Source organism: Sabethes cyaneus, chromosome 1 (genome assembly GCF_943734655.1).
Source record: "Sabethes cyaneus chromosome 1, idSabCyanKW18_F2, whole genome shotgun sequence".
In the NCBI taxonomy this organism is placed as follows: domain Eukaryota; kingdom Metazoa; phylum Arthropoda; class Insecta; order Diptera; family Culicidae; genus Sabethes; species Sabethes cyaneus.
In genome coordinates this window covers 55,271,348-55,292,303 of record NC_071353.1, presented here as the reverse complement: position 1 = coordinate 55,292,303, position 20,956 = coordinate 55,271,348, and the positions used below count along the sequence as shown (strand labels likewise).

Sequence of the window (20,956 nt, the reverse complement as noted above, 5' to 3'; positions counted from 1 at the left end):
GTTCCTGAAACTGTAATTATTTAGAAATCAGTAAAATACCAAAATAAACTGCGCGTCTCTTTATTTATGTAAAACACGACACCTCAATGCTGTGTTTGTGTAAGCTTTGGCCAGCTCTTCCAGTTAGAGCCCCCGCGAATCGAAACGTAAATGTTACTGTTTATGCTTGACCATTCTAGCGCGAAGCGAGCGTGAGTATCGGATGCCGCGAATGCTGCTCTGAGTGCCGTCATCGCATATGGGAGCCAAGCCAACAACGCGAGGAAGTTCATCGCGTACGTTCGAGCATGCTGGCTGGTCGCTATCATCATAAAAGGTTCCTTGCTTCAGCTGCCGCCGGACAACGTCAAGCCATTTGAATTGTGTCGCTCAAAGCGTACACTACCTCCCCGAGCTTGGCGCGAAGTTTTCACGTGGCATTGACGCGTTACCGGTTGAAGGGGATTTTTTACAAACCCGAAGCAAATCGAATTTTTTGTTCAATCGGTTGAGAAAAGGGGAAGAGAAGTATTAAGCTTGTTCAGTAAAACTATAATAACAGTGATTCTAACAGATTATTTGGTGATGTATTGTGAGCGTTAATAGGAGTGCAATTCGATGAAGGAATAAATTTCACCCGAAAACGGAAACCGGTGTTAAGAAGAGTGCAAAAGCGAGCTTGCAAAATTGAAAGTGATTTAGCGCAGGTGCTGCGTATACAACACTCCTTACAGGATTTATGCGAAACGAGCAGAAGCACTTCATTCTGTTTCGGTGAGGTATGTTCCATGCAACGGACTAAGGATCGTTAGGATTAAAAAACAGAACAAGGTCAGCGACGACCCTCCAGTTAAAAACGTAAGATGATGTCTGGCAAATTCCCATTCATCACAACACGCATTTATTTACTTTATATGATGTATTTACTTTATATGAAGTATGAAAAACATGCAACGTAAGCATATCGCAGTGACAGACACAGTGAATTCTATTGTCGAATAAACACGTTGAACTCTGGAATTATTCTCATACATGCTTCTTTCAATAAAAAAATTGTCTAAAAATGCAAAATAATGCAAATATGTTGTTTCTACTGTCTTGGAATATTGGCAGTATTGCATTTCATAGACAAATTCCATGCTCCTAGTATCCATTTCTCACCATCGCTTGCTGGCATTTTTCATCAAACCACAGTAACGGCCGCATCTTTTAGCTACCATAAAAAATGAACGGCATCCTATATCGTATGGCAATCTGTCTGAGATATTTCGGAACAACCAGTGATACATGTTTAACTTAGAAAAGAAGAGTAAATTATGCATTCATTACATCGAAGCCTCGCACACTCCAACAAGGATTTACCAGAGATTCGAATGATTTTGAACATGAATAATTTGCTTTCAAGAAAACTATTTTTACCAATGTTTTATATTCAACAATTAGAAGTAGAATAATCTTTTATCAGAGTCTTCAAGGCAATGCTGCGTTTATCTAAATCTCCGATTACATGCGAAATTTTAGATAAGAGCCACAATAAAATAGGTACGTTCAACCCGTCGAAACCTTCCGAATATTTCTCCACGCAAATGTTTCGAGCACAATCATTTATATTTCAACTCTTCGGGTGCTGGATGGGTTCGTCTACGGCGGGTCTTCGTCTACTTTCCAGACATATAGACAAGAAACCAGCATTATAACCAATTTTGATGCGAATTACATTGAAACTAACCTGGTATTGGAATTTATGGTTTTTCTCTTCGCTATCGAGGAAATCAATATGTTAGAAAATTACTATTTTTCACTATTTATTCAAAAAAATAGAAGTCCTCTTGGTTTTTCTACCAGTTTTGAATATGACGAAGAGAATTTGCTGATCGCTCGGAGTAACTACTTGAAATTTTGATCTGTGATTCAAACTATTTCCACTTTTTTATAGTAGTTCGGTAGCTTTTGCACATGGCTCAAAGACATGCATAGATTTTTGTAAATAATTGCTATCTGTCCATGATAAGCGAGAGAAATCTTACTTATGACGAAGTGAATTATCGTATGACGAACTCCCGCTGGAGCATGAAAAATTGTTCCACTGAGAAATGTAAGTTCCGAAATATTTTTTCGAGCTAAATGGTTTTACAAGTACAGACAAGATGTGTCGGATTTATCTGCTGTAAAAAACTCGAGTACGGATTAATTCATATAAAAAGTCTCAATAAAGTGTGGATCGTGTTTACGTATGACGAACAGGGTCCGTAACCCTACATGCTTAAATTCTTAGAAATATAATGTCTCTAAGCAGTTCTAATCAGTTGACCTTAACCGTTGCTAAACTAAAAATATACTCGAATTACTTTCATAGCTTTTATCGATTGAAAAAACAAATCTGCATGAGTCATCAGTTGAACCACAAACCACCTCACACATTGGAAGCCTTTTTCCATTGACAGTGAAGTTCATTATTGGATAAAGAATAATATTTACTTTAAATCATCTAACAAAATTTGTCTTAATGAACTAACAGAACAAACAAAATGAACTGGATCTAGTAATTTTACTTTAACCGTTATGTGTTCGGCTGGGTACCCGGGTACCTTTTGAGACTTTACAGCCTCGAAAAACAAGGTTTACGACAACTCAGCCAGCTAAAACTCGTAGAATGCTCCTAACTAGTGGGAATAAACCATTTGTCATCAACAGATTGCCTGTAGCAGCAGGGGGGGTCGAAGGGGGGGCCTTCGAATTTTTTTACCCCGTAAGTGTTCGGATGGGTACCCGGGTACCCACCGAAATGAAATGCTTCTAACTTTATCAATTCTTGACCGATTTTGGATCTTGAACCGTCAAAAGATTGGAAAATTTGTCTATTTTTAGAGCATGAGACTTACCAAGCCTGGGACCACGTCTGGTTCCCGTAAATCCGGATCTCCGGGACCATGTTCCGGATCCAAAACTAATGTGTACAATTGTCAATAAAACCACACAATATTGGTATCAAAATTCATGAAATCGCTCCAGGAGTTGATTTTTATCCATTTTCAGTCCATTCAACTCATAGTCTTCGGAATGGCCACTCCGGAGCAAATTCCTGTGAGGCCTTACGGGACCGCTAACATATTTGGATAGAAAACCCCAGCAATATGTATATCAAAATTCACGAAATCACTCCAGGAGTTGAGTTTTATCCATTTTAAGTTCATTTGATAAGCTGTCCCCGGAATGGCCACTCCGGAGCAGGTTCCTGTGGAGCCCTAACAGACCATTAACATGTTTGGATAGAAACCCCAGCAATATGTATGTCAAACTTCATGAAATCACTCCAGGAGTTGATTTTTATCCACTTTGAGTCCATTTGATGAGTTGTCTCCAGAATGGCCATTCCAGAGCAGATTCCCGTGGGGTCCTATGAGGCCACTAGCATGTTTGGATAAAAACCCTAGCAATATGTATGTCAAAATTCATGAAATCACGCCAGGAGTTCATTTTTGTCCATTTTGAGTCCATCTGACAAGTTGTCCCCGTAGTGGCCATTCTGAGGACAGCTCATCAAATGGACTCAAAGTGAATAAAAATCAACTTCTGAAGCGATTTCATGAAGTTTGACATACATATCGCTGGGGTTTCTATCCAAACATGTTACTGGTCTCATAAGGCTCCACAGGAACCTGTTGCGGAATGGCCATTCCGAAGACATGTCATCAACTGAACTCAAAAAGGGTAAATTTCAATTCCTGGAGTGATTTCACGAATTTTGATATACATATTGCTAGGGTTTCTATCCAAACATGTTACTGGTCTCATAAGGCTCCACAGGAACCTGCTCCGGAATGGCCATTCCGAAGACAACCCGTTAAATGGACTCAAAATGGACAAACATAAACTCCTGGAGTGATTTCATGAATTTTGATACCAATATTGTGTGGTTTTATTGACAATTGTACACATTTGTTTTGGATCCGGAACATGGTCCCGGAGATCCGGGTTTATGGGAACCAGACGTGGTCCCAGGCTTAATTAGTCTCATGCTCTAAAAATAGACAAATTTTCCAATCTTTTGACGGTTCAAGATCCAAAATCGGTCAAGAATTGATAAAGTTAGAAGCATTTCATTTCGGTGGGTACCCGGGTACCCATCCGAACACTTATGGGTGTTAAATTTCCCGTACACATAACGGTTAAACAAGTGCGAAGGTTCGCTAAATTCGAACAAATACTCAATACTAGTGAATTACCTCACACTGAACGCTACAAGTTTGTAATAGACGAAGTTTGTACGGTGAAATTCGTTTACTAGCATGGAAGACGGTCTCAGAATAAACGTTGCAATCCACGGAAGTTCATCCTGGATAGGAGTTTAGGCTAGTCCATTTCGCCAATCAGCATTTTGGCCACAACCACAAGTAATATCCGTTGTAGTTTGTGACGCCGTTCAAGCGTGTCCAGTCCTAGCAGACAACAACACTCCGGAGGAGGTTGTGGGGAGCTCGTTCGATTCGTAGGCCGTAAGATCCATGTAAGCTGATGCGGAGTTCAAACCGCACATGCGTTTTCAAGTAGGGGACGTACAAGGGAACCGTACAAAGCTTTCTAACTATGATGATCTTTCAAGTTACGTCCTATTTTTAGACTTTAGGCTTTAGAAACAGTTTCCGTGTGGTGCCTCTCCAACGTCAGCTTATGGTCGAGGATAACACCAAGATCGTTAACGTAGTCGACTTTGTTCAACACTTGCCCATCAATACTATACTCGAAAATAATGGGCATTTGAATTCGGTAAAACGTAATTACCTCGCACTTAGCAGTGCTTATTATTATTATCGATTTGTTTATTTATTTATTTGTTACAAATCAGCAGATCCAGATGGTCCTAACGATTACGAACGAGGAACTCATTGAGATCGCTAAATCCCTAAAGGTGAGCAAGGCACCAGGACCTGACGGAATCCCGAATATGGCCATTAAAGCGGCTATTCTGGAGGCTCCCGAATTATTCGGGGCAGTAATGAGTAGATGCCTAGAAGCTGGCCACTTCCCGGACAGATGGAAGCGACAGAACCTAGTCCTATTGCCGAAGCCTGGAAAACCTCCGGGTGTCCCCTCGTCATATAGGCCGATCTGTCTGCTCGATACTGCCGGCAAGGTGCTGGAAAGGGTTATCTTTAACAGACTCGTACAGTACACTGAGGGTACAAACGGTCTGTCAAGGAACCAATTCGGCTTCCGAAAAGGCAAATCTACGGTGGATGCCATCTTGTCTGTCACTAAGACAGCTGAGATGGCGATCCAGCGCAAGAGGCAGTTGTCACGCTCGACGTGAGAAATGCGTTTAATAGTGCTAGCTGGGACTCCATAGCCAACTCGCTTCGGAACGTCCAAGTGCCGGTGTCGCTGTACAGAATCCTGGAAAATTATTTCCAGAATCGTGTGCTATGCTACAACACGGAGGAGGGTCAGAAGTGCGTTCCAATCACCGCAGGGGTTCCGCAAGGTTCCATACTGGGCCCGGTGTTGTGGAACGTCATGTATGACGAGGTGTTGAAGCTAAGGTTCCCGGTAGGGGTGGTGATTGTCGGCTTTGCGAATGACATCACCTTGGAAGCCTATGGTGAATCTATCAGAGTGGTAGAGTTGACGGCTGCCCACTCTATAAGCATTGTTGAAGATTGGATGCGATCCAGGAAACTGGAGCTAGCGCATCATAAAACGGAGGTTATCGTGGTAAACAACCGCAAGTCGGTACAGCAAGCAAATATCAGCGTTGGGGACTGCACTATTTCGTCAACGCGGTCCTTAAAACTTCTGGGAGTCATGGTCGACGACAAGCTCAAGTTCGGAAGCCACGTCGACTATGCCTGCAAGAAGGCTTCCACAGCTGTTTCGGCATTGTCTCGTATGATGTCTAATAGCTCTGCGGTATATGGCAGCAAGCGAAGGCTATTAGCCAACGTGGTCCAGTCCATACTCAGGTATGGCGGACCGGTGTGGTCATCGGCGTTAGGTACCAAAAGCTATCTAGCCAAGCTGGAAAGCACCTTTCGTCTCATGTGCTTAAGAGTGGCGAGTGCGTATCGCACAGTTTCACATGACGCAATCTGCGTCTTAACGGGTATGATGCCTATTGGTATCATCATCAGCGAGGACGTAGAGTGCTTCAACCAACGTGGAACTAGAGGCATACGGAGTACCACAAGATCGATCTCGATGATCACATGGCAGCGGGCATGGTCTAATTCCACAAAAGGCCGGTGGACACATCGACTTATCCCGGAGCTATCCGGGTGGCTCAACAGGCGTCACGGCGAAGTCAACTTCCACCTGTCACAAATTCTGTCAGGGCATGGTTGTTTTAGACAGTATCTGCAAAAGTTTGGGCATGCGGAGTCACCCGCGAGTCCCGAATGCGCGGACGTTGAGGAAACTGCAGAACATGCTTTCTTCATATGCCCTCGTTTCGCGGGCGTGAGAAGCTAGATGATGGCAGTGAGCGGACAGGACACTACTCCGGAAAACTTAGTCCAAAGGATGTGTTCTAGCTCGGACGTCTGGGGAGCGGTCAATGCGGCTGCTACCCAGATCGTACTTGAGCTACAAAACCGCTGGAAAGCCGATCAACGGCGAATAAACAGCCTAACTACCATAGTCCAGTAGTTATCTAAGAGTGTGCGTTAAGCACAATAGCCCCTCCCTGAAGTAATACCGATAAGGTGGTGCCAGGGGGGATTGAGGCTGGAGACTCGAGTAGGGTTTTAGTGGGTCTGGATCCTCACGCCCCAGTAGCTGTCTTGACAGCTGAGCTGTCTTCTCAGGTGTCTGATAGCAGATTTCAGAAAAAAAGCAGAAAAAAAGATGGTCCTAACGAAGTATACTTAAAAAGTTCACCTTAATGCTAGAACGTGTAATGTGGTAGTTGAGTCAAGAAGAAACTCTATTAAAGGCGAGTCAAGTCCACTAAGCTGTGCACGACTTTCGTAACTTGGCAGCTGGTGTAGATTATTCCAGGGTAACCACCGAAGAGCATATCTTACAAATCTTCGTTGAACTGCTTCGATCCTGTGATACTCCGTTGAGGTGATGAGGATGAGGGTTCCAAACTACAGAGCAATACTCAAGAACTAAACGAATGAGTGAACAGTACAGAGATTTCAGGCAGAAAATATTCGTAAAATTACTAGACACGCTCATTATGAATTCCATGCAACGAAATGCTTTGGCTACTACATTAGGAAGTTTGCTGTTTAATTGTTCGTCGAGGTGTATACCGAAATCCTTAACACATGTTTCTCTATTGATTGCGTTATCTGCTAGGCTAGGTGATAGTCAAATCGAATTAGTATTTTACTTCGTGTGGAAGTGATGTCAGAGCACTTTATTAGAGTTTAGGCTCATACGGTTAATTTTGCACCACTCAGCAAAAACGGTTAGTTGACGTTGAAGAAAGAAAGCATCCTCGGCGGTCCGAATTACAAAGAATATTTGAGGGTCATCGGCAAAAGATAATCCCGGATATTCAAGAGAGAAGATGGCTGCCTTACGGAATTCCGAAAGTGGCAGAGAACTCGTTAGATATAGAGTCGCCTATCTTGACTGACAAACACCGATCATAGTACCATTGGAACCAGTGTAAATTAGTGAATTTAGTTTACACCACGTCAAGATTTTATCTAAAATGCTCCACCTGGTCTGGCCACCTCGCTCGCTGTGCCCCTCTTTGTCTTGTTCCTACCGGATTCAATTCGAAAACCATTTTTGCAGGATAGTCCGGCATTCTAGCAATATGTCCTGCTAAACGTATCCGTCCAGCTTTAACGACTTTCTGAATACTGGGTTCGCCGTGGAGACGCGTGAGCTCCTAGTTCAGTCTTCGCCTCCATACCCCGTTCTTTTACACGCCGCCAAAGATGGTTCTTAGCACCCGTCGTCTGAAAACTCCGAGTGCTCAAAGGTCCTCTTTTAGCAGTGTCCACGTTTTGTGCCCATAGAGAACAACCGGCATAATTAGCGTTTTGTACAGTACAAAGTGCACTTTGTACGGGGACTCAGATTGTTTGACCGCAAGTGTTTGTGAAGTCCGCAGTAGGCCCGACTTCCGCTGATAATACACCACTTAATCTCACGGCTGGTATTGTTGCCCCCTGTTGCTAGTGAACCAAGGTATACGAAGTACGAACTCGTCGAATACCTCAAACTCATCCCCGTCGATTACCACGGTACTGCCCAAGCGGGCCCTGTCGCGCTCGGGCCCTCCTGCCAGCATATACTTCGTTTTATACGTATTTATCTTCAATCCAATCTTCTCTGCTTCGCGTTTTAGTTTTTGGTTTACTGATCTTCCACCGCCTCAAAGGTTCTGCCGACAGCATCCACGTCGTCGGCAAAGCAGATAAATTGACTGGATTTATTGAAAATCGTGCCCCTCATTTCGATCACCGCTCGTTTTAACTCAAACTCAAGCGCAATGTTGAATAGCAGACAGGAAAGGCCATCTCCTTGCCGAAGACCCCTGCGAGATTCGAAGGGGTCCGAAAATCCACCCGAGATTCTCACACAGCACTGGATCTCATACATCGTAGCCATAACAAGTCTGATAAGCTTTTCCGGAAAGCCGTTTTCGTCCAAAATTTTCCATAGCTCTTGTCGGTTCACACTATCATATGCGGCTTTAAAATCGATGAACAGGTGATGCGTGGGGACTCGGAATTCGTGGCACTTCTGCAGGATCTACCGCAGGGTGAAGATTTGGTCCGTTGTAGACCGACCCTCCATGAAGCCAGCCTGATAACTTTCCACAAATCTATTGGCTATTGGCGATAGTCGATAGAAGATGACTTTGGACAGCACTTTGCAAGCGGCATTGAGGATAGTGATCGCTCGGTAGTAGCGACAATCCAGCTTATCGCCTTTATTGTAGATAGGGCAAATAACCCCGTCTTTCCACTTCTCCGGTAGTCGTTCCGTATCCCAAATCTTGACAATCAGTTGATACAGACAGCCGACCAACTTGTCCGAGCCCATTGCCATGATAAATGGTGATAAATTAGATCCAAGCTTAACTTGCAAAACTCTATCAAACAAGAAGGACTTTAGCCACGTGACAACCACTGTGAAGCTCACAAAACAATTTTTTTAGCAGGATGTGATGATCATTTCAGTCGAATGCAGGTTTCAGATCTGTTTCGACTACATCAACTTACGCTTTACGTTCAATATCACGAATGTAGTTAATCGTAAAATCTAGAAGGTTCGTTGTCACGTAACGGCCAGGAACAAACCCATGCTGATTAGAAGATATGTAGTTCCTCGCGTCACTCAACATCACAGTTACAATTATTTCAAACAATTTGGATTCAGCTGATCCACTAGTCAACTTCGACGATAGTTTCGTACGTTTCGACAGTTACCACTCGTAAAAACCGGGAACATATTCGAATGTTTCCAGACATCAGGGAATTTCCCTTGTGACAAAGAACGGAAAATTAGATAAGAGCGGATTAAATCAAACTAAAATGGGACACCCGGATTCAACCACAAGTTTTCCGCTAGACCGTGTGGATCACAGATATTGATGAATCTTTGAACCACAGCAGACTGAATAAAGACAAATTTACCACCCCCATATTAAGCGTGCAACGTATTTCAAACTCCACCAATACTGGCGGGTACAAATTGTGTCCCAAACCTGTGTAGCTTTCACCTATTGAGACGCTGCAGAATCTTGATGGAAGCAGTATGGTGCATTCTTGTAATGTTTTTTGACGATGGGAAGCAAATGGTTCCTCAAAAAATTATCGATGTAGTCACACCTTTTCTACATTCCTTGTATCGTTTGATGGTACGAAAGGTGAATCTTTTAGTTTATTTGAAATGGCTTCAGTTTCTTGAAAACATCACATAGTCGAAAAATTTTTCAAAAACAGTCTTATCTCTAGTTCTCTTTTTGCGTCCGTAATTACCACGACACTTAAACGAATGAAAATTCAATACAAACTCGCTAGCTGTTGTTGTTGACATTTGAAATTACTCTAAACGAAGAATATGCAGACGCATGTATGATTAGCCCATTTTTAATTAAACACGTCCAAAAACAATGACAGTTATTACTACTCACCCTGTACAGTGTAATTCTGAAAATTTTGTTGGTACTATTGCTGTTAACGATCCTTTAAATGAAAAATGTCCGACTTCACAACATTTGAATTTGAATTAGAATTAACTAACTTTTCACGGATGGTATTTTTACGTTCACCTAGGTACAAGATTGATGCTTTATGTATGCAATAACAACGAGCGTATTTGTATTTGCTCCTAAGCGCATACACGATAATATATGTGCCTCTAAAATAGGACAGACATAAAGGAGTTAATGACTATGCAAATCTCTATGACAAAGAGAAGCGATTTTTGGTGAATAGAGCGGAACGCTATTCGTATGCTCCATTCTACGCAAGCTTTGTATTATAGGTACTTCCTGTATAAAATATTATTAAACTTGCTGCATAAAATAGTAGGCAAGACATTCTATTGTCAATAAACAAATTAACCATTCTTTAATGTATCTGTTATTGGATTATGAGGTATGAAAAAAAAAATCAAGCCCAAATTTTTGGAACCTCCATAAATAAAGTTCAAAGCGCTAAGAAGAAAATTAGTCTCAAAAATCATTTATTTGTGAAGTTTGCATATTAATGTTAATGGTGAAACTATGAAACCCACCCTGTTCCACCACACATCGTTCTCATTTGCTATCGATCAGATAAGATATCGACCAGATAAGCAACACCGAATGATTGAATCAGTGCTTGATAAATTGTTTAAATCAAAAAAGACGAAGAAATCATTCACCTCATTAGAGTCCTGACAAAAAAAAACACGTTACTGATCTCCGAGCAATTAGTGTTCAATTAGGGCAACTGAAAAGTTTTGTTCAAGCGAATCAGAGTTGTTGTTAAGCTGTGCTACATTCAAACAAAAAATATAAATTTCCGCGCGGCAGACTAATCCCCAGATCCATTTGGGTCGCTAATCACTGATAGATGAAATGCAAATATTAATACCATCCATTTGTATGTCGACTGTGTTTTTCTCATGTAGGTATGTTTGATATTATTAACGCGATGAGACGGGCTTGCTAAAAAATTAAGCAAAACTTTGCTTGCGTAGGTCGCGATAACAGCCGTTTACGAAAGGGGCTCACCGTTGCCGTCGGTGTTATGGTAGAATTAATGTTATCAACCATATGATCACGAAATTTTGTATTCACTTCATGGCTTTGCCCTAGCCTAAAGGTCATTGCAGTTGACGAATTGCGTTGTCCGCTGGATTTTGATCACAAGCCACTTCAGAATGGCGGTACGATCATAGCCAAACAGCAATTTTTGGAAATTGTCATATTATGGCCACATTATCGTAAGTGGGATAACCGGTCTGTCGTTGCTTTTTCATAAGAAAATGCATTGCGATTGGCAAGATAAATATATCTTCATAATTTAGATAGTTCACAAGATTTGAAAAATACATCACGGATGTTTGCTCTGCATTAGCAAGTAATTATAAATGAATCTAATAATGTGTTTTGTGATGTATCCCGCCAAGCGCCAACACTTGTATAAGCAAAAAAAACTAACACAAATAATCCTCCTCTGATCTTGTTCAAATATTCAACAAATGTCATCACCGAAAACCTTTCTAGCTAGTTTCAGACTCGCCCCGGTATCAAAACAAAATGTGTACTCATTTTGGATTGTTATAAAATTTCACAATAAACTTTCGGCTTGTCCCGGCTGTTTTGTCTGTTCTTCCTATCTAAGTAAACAAATGGGACGCTCCTCTAGCCACATGAAGGTCACCAGCAACGCAAGTGACAATTGTAGATTAGCTAATGCGTTGAAACCCGTAAGTAGGTATTGCCGAAGTGAAGAAATGGATTTGGATGAGCTTTGGTCGTGTTTTACTTTTGGTCTGTGACGAAAGGAGGTATAAAAATCGACCAAAAAGCGACGCACGTGTGCGGAGAGAAGCTGTTTATGCGTCGATGCAAATGAATGCCATTTCATCCAAAATGGCTTAACTGATCGGCACGTTATTAGATTTAGCGAATGCTTTGGTCGTGTGATTGAAAGTGAAAAAAGCAACCTAATTCCGCACAAGTTTGCTGGGGCATAGCAGTTATCGACTCTAGAAAACAATTTTTTTTATAGATTTTTCGAACGATTAACATTTTAAGATAGATACAGATAAAGAATATTTTATGATACGGAAAACAACGTAGGTACGTTTTACGAATTTTTTTATAGTTTTCTACTACGAATTAGATTCGTAATATTAGTCCTTGGTGTTTTGTACTTAAACATAACCCCTGTTAGACTTAGAAAATGATCGGGACAGACAAAATTTTGGCAATATTCAAACGGCCATAACTTCTACAAAATAAAACCTTTTTACATTAAACCAATTGCATTCGATGGAAAAAATTCTAGTTTTTCTAAAATATTACAAGATTCGCAGAAGTCAGTGGACACCGGAGATATTCCGGGTTGTACGGGGGTATGTCAAAAACTGAATTTTTCATCCCTTGTATCTTTCTCCGTCATGGAAATTTTATAATATTCATATTTTGTTCCAAAACTAGATTTCATTTCCAGTCGATTAGTAAAAAGAGAACGGAGATCCGTCGAGAAACAACCGACATATGGCCATTTCAGTGAAATCAGTTCTGGAAATGTTGCCGGTAACGTCTCACTTTTACTTTTTATGCTTTTTATACATGACCAGTGCTTAGAAATGTCATATTCAATTTATGCAATACGCCTGAATTGATGCAATATACTACTCATTTCTTGCTGTTTCTAGTACAGATTAAATGTACTCAGCATTGCCAACCTGAAACCTAATGATTCGAGCGAACCACTTGCATTCATGTTTGTGTTGTTCTCTACGTTCATTTATTCTTGACCATAGGGCATAGGGAATGAAATCAAATGTAAATCACACATTCATTTTGAACTGCCGACAACGGTAGATAAAACTATAACAAACGTAACATTGCTTGGAAGTTTTAATTAATTTCCTTCAACCAGGTTCTGGTTGATTTTAAAAAGCAGGCAGTTTAACAAACTAAGCTTTGAGAATATCAGTCATGAGCAAGAAAATTGACTGACAGGTGAATTGTATTGAAGGGTAGAAAACCGAAAAAGATTAACACTGTCAGCAACTCAGTAGTCATGTCCATGGGCCGACAGATACAAGAATACTACCAGGGATAAAACTGAATTTACGAGGGTTGAAAACCCAGAACTTTTCTGCAGAACTTCCCTACAGGGTTGCCATGGTAAGCTGCGAACCTGGAAAAGCATCTATTGTCAGTGGTTCAGAAAACCTTAAGGTTTGATACTCATATTGGTATGGTTTGCGTCATGTCATGGAAATACTATCGCCTCGTCGAAGTCCCCTGCATGTTTCAAACGGGTTTGATAAAGCGCCCGAAATCCTCACATAGCACCGAACACAATCCATTGTGGCCTTAATCAGTCTTGTCCGTTTCCTGGGAAAGCAAGTAAAGCATAAGTGGCTAAAATGATGACATTAGCAATGTGTTTTTACAGTATAAAATGCACCTTGGACAATTTTGCTTGAAATTCGTATCAATCAAATATATTTATTTTGACTAAACAGCTTGTTTACTAAATCTGCACTGTTTTCATGGCACGTTTATTCTAGTTATCTATCTTATCAATGCACAATAAAATTTGATGCGCATACTTCAACTACGGAAACTATTGAAAATTTTCGATTTATTCCTTAACATATTTTACTATCAGTGTAATCTGCCAAGAAGTCTAGAGCATTTCCTCTCTTGGCTATGTTCTTTCAACCTAACAAAGCATAACTGGCTGATTTAACCTATTTAGCATATCTTTTTGGTAAACGGCTGGATAATGCGGAATATAGACCCCATAGTGGTCGTTAGCCTCTTATCCAGCCACTCCGATCCCGACCTCCTCGTGGTACCAGCCGGAATACGAGCAACCTTAGCGGAGATCGGGTAACCAACCCCGGTGGAAACTAAGGTCGTATACTAACCGGGAAGGAGGTAGTGAGTCTCGGCACTATAAGATGGCAGCCCCATCACGAGACTCGGTAGTGTTGCCCCAGTACGGCTACACACCTAAACAACACAAACTAACAACATTCAAGCATATACGGAGCGGAATATTCGGCATCGACCTAGGCGACGGAATAAGGACGACGAATGGAGACTCGGGACTTGGAACTGCAGATCGCTAAATTTCGCAGGTTGCGAGCGGGTGCTGATTGAACAGCTGGAACCCCGCAAACTCGGCATCGTAGCTCTGCAGGAAATCTGTCGCAAAGGAGAGAAGGTATGGAAGATCCGTGGCGGAAAGGCCCAGTTTTACCAGAGCGGTGGCGCTACCAACGAACTGGGGACGGGCTTTGTAGTGCTGGGCGGAATGCAGGATCGCGTGATAGATTGGAAGGCGATCAACGAGAGAATGTGTGTATTGAGGATAAAGGGTCGTTTCTTCAATTATAGCATCATTAACGTGCACTGCCCGCACGAAGGTAGACCCGACGATGAGAAAGAAGCGTTCTACGCGAGGCTGGAGGCAACGTACGACAGCTGCTCGTCACGGGACATCAAGATCGTCATCGGGGATATGAACGCCCAGGTCGGTAGGGAAGAAATGTATAGACCGGTGGTAGGACCCCATAGCCTGCACACCGACACAAACGATAACGGCCAACGATGTATAAACTTCGCAGCTTCCCGAGGCCTGGTGATCCGAAGCACCTTTTTCCCGCGCAAGGATATCCACAAAGCCACCTGGAGATCACCTGACCAACGTACAATGAACCAAATTGACCACGTTCTCATAGAGGGCCGGTTCTTCTCTAACATCACGAACGTACGCTCCCGTCGGGGTGCGGATATTGATTCTGACCATTACCTAGTAGCAGTACATGTGCGCTCAAAGCTGTCCACCGTATACCGGACACGTCAAAGCCGCCCTCCTCGGCTGAACATCAGGCAGCTAGACAACCCACAAGCTGCCGAGAACTACGCGCGAGTACTGAATGAGGCACTGCCTTCTTCCGAGGAGTTAGGTGCTTCAAACATCGAAGACGGTTGGGGCAGAATACGCTCGGCCATCGGAGAGGCCGCTACCGCGGCACTAGGTATTGAGCCCGGAGTACACAAAATGATTGGTTTGATGGGGAATGCCAACAAGCGGTGGAAGAGAAAAAAAATGCTTGGAGAAATTATCTAAGTATTGCCACTAGAGAGAACCTGGCCAAGTACCGACGAGCTAGGAACCAGTTGACCACGATCCTGAGGAGAAAAAAGCGCCAAAAGGAGGACAGAGATCGTGAAGAATTAGAGCAACTATTCCGAGCTAATGACACGCGCAAGTTTTATGAGAAAGTGAACCAAACTCGAAAGGGCTACACACCGAAACCTGACATGTGTAGGGACGAGGGAGGGAATCTAATTACAAACGCGCGCGAGGTGGTCGACAGGTGGAAGCAGTTCTTCGATGAACACCTCAATGGCGAAGTCGCAGAAGGAGGCGGAACGGAAATTAACCTAGGAGCGCCCATGGAAGATAGTGATGTCCTAGCACCTGATCTCCAAGAAGTCAAACGAGAAATCAGGCTGCTGAAGACCAATAAAGCCGCTGGGAAGGACCGTCTACCGGCAGAGCTTTATAAACATGGCGGAGAAGCGCTAGCAAAGGCTCTACACTGGGTTATTTCGAGGATTTGGGAGGAGGAAAAGCTACCGGAGGAATGGATGGAAGGAGTGGTTTGTCCCATCTACAAAAAGGGTGATCGGCTAGACTGCTGCAACTATCGTGGTATTACGCAGGTAAACGCCGCCTACAAGGTACTCTCCCAGTTCCTGTTACGCCGGCTGTCACCGATAGCACAAGGTTTCGTAGGGAATTATCAGGCGGGTTTCATGGGGGCTCGCGCAACTACGGACCAAATTTTTACTATCCGACAGATCTTGCAGAAATGTCGGGAGTACAACGTGCCCACGCATCACATCTTTATTGATTTCAAAGCAGCATACGATACAGTCGATCGAGACAAGCTATGGCAGATAATGCACGAATACGGTTTTCCGGACAAACTGACGCGGCTGATCAGAGCTACATTGGATCGAGTGATGTGTTTCGTACGCATCTCTGGGACACCCTCGAGTCCCTTCGAGACGCGACGAGGGTTGAGACAAGGTGACGGTCTATCCTGCATGCTGTTCAACATCGCTCTTGAGGGGGTGATCCGACGAGCGGGCATCGAAACGAGAGGCACGATTTTTACCAAGAGTAGCCAACTTCTAGGCTTTGCAGATGACTTCGATATCATTGCCAGGAACTTTGCGACGGCGGAGGCAATCTACGCCAGACTGAAAGTGGAGTCTAGGAGAATTGGGCTAAAAATAAATGCGTCGAAGACCAAATACATGAAAGGAAGAGGCTCAAAGGAAACAAATGCGTGCCTCCCACGGACGGTAACCGTTGACGGCGACGAACTAGAAGTGGTAGAGGAGTTCGTGTATTTGGGATCGCTGGTGACCGCGGACAACAACACTAGTAAGGAGATCCAGCGGCGCATCCAAGCGGGAAATCGGGCCTACTTTGCCCTTCGTAAAACGCTACGATCAGGAAGCATACGCCGCCGCACGAAGCTAACAATGTACAAAACCATTATTAGACCGGTAGTTCTTTATGAACTTGAAGCCGTGACGCTGCTTACGGAGGACATACGCGCCCTTGCCGTGTTTGAGCGGAAAGTGCTGCGGACGATATTTGGCGGAGTACAAACTGAAAGCGGAGAGTGGCGGAGGCGTATGAATCACGAGCTACAGACACTGCTTGGAGAGACTCCCATCGTACATCTAGCGAAAGTTAGCAGGCTACGGTGGGCTGGACACGTCGTAAGGATGCCGGACGACAGTGCGATGAAAATAGTCCTCTTCAACAACCCCACCGGCACCAGGAACAGGGGGGCCCAACGTGCACGATGGCTCGACCAGGTCGAAAGCGATTTGCGACTTCTGAGACGACCAGGAAATTGGTGACGAGTGGCCCAAGACCGACTTGAATGGAGACGAGTGCTTGAAACAGCACGAGCCACCCCGGCTCTATGCTGCTGAAGAAGAAGAAGAAGCATATCTTTTTGCTTCATAGCTGTATGGAACGGAATGAAAAGCTTCACCAACCTATGGTGGGTGCCGTCAAGCATCGAAAAATGCATTTGACTTTCTTGCTGTTTTCAGTCTCTCTCCGCTTTTGGTTTCCGCTCTGCTTCCTTTATCGCAACGTCTTGCAGAGGGCAAAATAAGACCCTTTTTCTCAACTTGCATGCAATACTGGATCGTCTTAGTCACGTTGTTGTCCGCGGACAAACATAGAAATTCATCTTGTACTTCAAGTACGTTATCGTCGAGGACTAACGTCCACGCAAGGCAGCGCACGCTCGTCTCCTTTGAGTCTCTAACTTTCGTACCTATATTTGATCGTTTCGACGCATTTTTTTTTTTTGACCGAACCTTCTAGCTTCCGCTTTCAGTCTAACGTAGATTGCCGTCTCAAAAGTCGTCGCAAAGTTAAATTTTTATCTCTCACGTGAATCCCTTCAAAGCATCTAAGTTCCGATGAGATATCACTTTGTTTATTCATGTTTGTAGTAATATTCTCCGTGTTTTGTTTTTTATGTTTGTAAGACTCCGCTACTAGGAGGCTCTTAATGCGAGCCTTTTGGCGTAGGAATCAGTTGAAGGTATAAAAAACAAAAGGGTGGTATTCAATCGGATACAGTTTAAGTCGTCAGCTTTTCTCAACCCTCTGCGCTACTCGACGAGACTGGGGAATATAGCTGAAACGAGCCACAAGTCACATCACTCGATCCAACGTAACGTAATCGGTCGCGTTAGCTTATTCGAAAATTCATACTCGTGCATGATATGCTATAACTGCTTTGGGTCGACTATATCATACGTTGCTTTAAAGTCGATTAATATGCGATAAAAGCAAAGCAAAGCCTAGGTGCTACATTCCGTTTTCGAAACTTTAGCTTCTGATTTTATACAAAAGGCTTCGCAGTAGCTGTAAGAGTACACGACAATAGCAGGGCTAGTGCTATGTTCCTTGTGACTCTTCAGCCTCTTCCAGTCAAGGCCTGTTAGACTAGTGCCGTCAGCCTCGAGGCCCAGTTAAGAAGGCAATATGCGATGCGTAAAGCAAATCAAGGTCTAGGAGCTACATTCCGTTATCAAACTTGACCTTCATCTTTAATGCGACAGACTTCGCGCTTCGATTCGAACTAACGACGACTGGTTTATTAGGTCAGCATCATACCTCAAGGCCAACTGAGAGGCGATGTGATGCGCAGGAACGTTATATTCCTGATACTCCTGCAAGATCAGTTAAATGGTAAAAATTTCGTCTTAAGTTGTGCGGGCTCTTATGAAGAAACCCGTTACTTTGAAAGAGTACTTGAGCTGATGGTGTTTTCCTCTTTTATAGATGAAATAAATAAATAAAAAAAAACTCCTTCCGTATAATCTACCGGTAGTTTCTACTCTTCCCAAATCTCAACAATTACTGCAGTGAATAGCCGTAGCCAACGTTTTCTTGTGTTGTTTGTACATTTGTCTTCAGCAACACGATTTCTCGGTTAACCTTTTGGAGATCAAATGCTAGGAGGCTTCTATCAGTCATGGCTCACGGACACTTCTAAATAAATATTTGCTCCGCTTCCTTCTATTCGGTTACGTCACTATTTAAGTGTGTATTAAAGAAAAGTTTTCACCTGTCAACCAACTTGTGGTAAGCTATAATAAGGTTACTCTTCTCGTCTCTACACACGTCAGCTTTTGGGGTGTATCCCTTACAAAATCGGTTCATCCGTTCACTTCGCGATCTTCTTAATCGAGACTTAACTCGTTTCTTTATTCAGCCGCCTGCTCTGAATCAGTCGCTGTCATAAGCCGCTCCTAACATGGAATGCGAGCTTCTGCATCGGAGGTTGCATAATCAATTGGTAATGGAATCGCTATTAAGAGCAGCCCCTGATATGAGAACAGACGATCGAGGCTGATTAAGCTAATCCTTGAATCAATACTCAGCGACCACGTGAGTATCTCTTTGCCTGTCAAGAAAAGACTTGCTGCAACTTAAGTGGATCCTCTGGTTACGCCGAATCCCCAGTTACAGCCCAGCGTGCACCCAATCGTATATTAACGTACGAATATCATCGTAAATATCTCTTAACAAATTCAAAGTCGCAAGTAAAACTAAATGATGGACCCCCATGTTGATTTGATAATTAAGTGACCGACATACGATTTTCAGCACATAATTGTATAGCAGTTCGGTGCTAGTCGCGCCTAATCGGATATTACCGTATAGAAATACTTATATAGATGAATCGTTTACAATTATTCCTCATCATTTCGAAAATAGTACGTATATGACAGTATTGCGCATCGAATACGATTTTTTATATCCATATCCATACATAATGCTCACTAATAACTGCAATATAACATATGAAAATGGCAGCTGAGAGCTTTTTCTACCGATCTGATGCTCAATAGTAATGGTTGATGATCAATTGGTTGAGTAAGGTCTTTAAATCGAGGTAATAAAGTGATTATTTGATTAATTAAGATCCTCTTTATTTGCATGAGTATCCTGGTTTCCATTAAATTGACCACATGGAGTCAGGCTTGTATGAACCTTATCACATTAAAAGTACAATATCTAAAATGACTCAGAGTAAGATGATAAAAGGCCAAAAAAAAGTATTTTGACATTTGGTTTTAAGCATTGCTACGTTCTATGTTATTTTTTTTCATCTTGTGAAGTGTAAAGAAATAAGTTAGGTCACTTATCGCATTGATACTGCAAATCGGAACCGTCAGTAGAATATGAGATAGGTCATGTCACACCGATAGTTGCTTTAATGCACTCATATATTATTTTACTAAGCTAAGAGTTGCTTGCCGTTAATCGTTATGTTCAGTGAAAATGAACAGTAACACACAAATGAAGAAAAACAAAACGCGTAACGAATTTCGTTACCTCAAACAGACACAACTGATTAAATCCAATAGTATTCAATACATTCTCGTTTGTTACGGTCTAGTTATGTAATTCTGATCGAATTTTTTATGTTCTATAAAAGGATAACATTTTTTAACCAAACGTACTGCTTAAGAATTACAATTTTATCACTCCTGATGTGTAAGTACAGAACGAATCACTTCTGATCAGGTTTCGAATCAACGAATTACTGCTACCGTGGTTCGCAGAGAATCGCTAACCATGAAAGGCAGATGGAAATGTGCAATTTGCTTCGATATTTTTTGTTGTTGTCTATGATTTATCAGCCAAAGCCACGATTAGAAATGAGAGCAAGGCAAGGCTGCTCGTTACCATCTCTGCTGATTGATTACAGTAATAATAGGGTTACAAGCGAGGAGAAAAGCACGACAAGCAATCATAATCATATTGTTTGTTCACTGATTGAAAGGATGCTATCCAGTAATTCACCAGCGAATGCATTCTTTTCTATTATTTCAGAAACCATCATCATACTTTAAAGGGTAATCATTGGCACACTCCGCGCAGTCATGGAAGATGAAGCACTTAAAAAAGACAGCCGAAAGGGATCTTTTGAAGCCGACGATCTCAACAGCAATGGAACGAAAAAAGGCGGAGATGGTGGCGATGGGGAAATTACACTTAAACCCAAAATGACTCTAGTCAACGGAGTAACGGTTATTGTAGGATCGATTATCGGCTCCGGAATCTTTGTTTCGCCAACCGGTGTGCTTATCAATACCGGCAGTGTCAACATGTCATTGGTTGTTTGGGTTCTGTCAGGATTGTTTTCAATGGTAAGCTCACTATAATAATAAAAGCGGGAAACACTGTAATAGAAATGTTATAATTAC

The 20,956-nt window shown here is 42.5% G+C and overlaps 1 protein-coding gene across 1 annotated transcript in view; it reads left to right on the top strand.

The window, feature by feature from the left end:
• Positions 1 to 382: 382 nt before the first annotated feature.
• LOC128733095 (Y+L amino acid transporter 2) overlaps positions 383 to 20,956 on the top strand; it is a 49,351-nt gene continuing 28,777 nt past the window's right edge. Inside the window, exons 1-2 of the mRNA XM_053826707.1 lie at positions 383 to 758; positions 20,583 to 20,899. Coding sequence (XP_053682682.1) covers positions 20,633 to 20,899 — 267 coding nt within the window. The 5' untranslated portion in view covers positions 383 to 758; positions 20,583 to 20,632. The remainder of the gene's footprint in view (positions 759 to 20,582; positions 20,900 to 20,956) is intronic.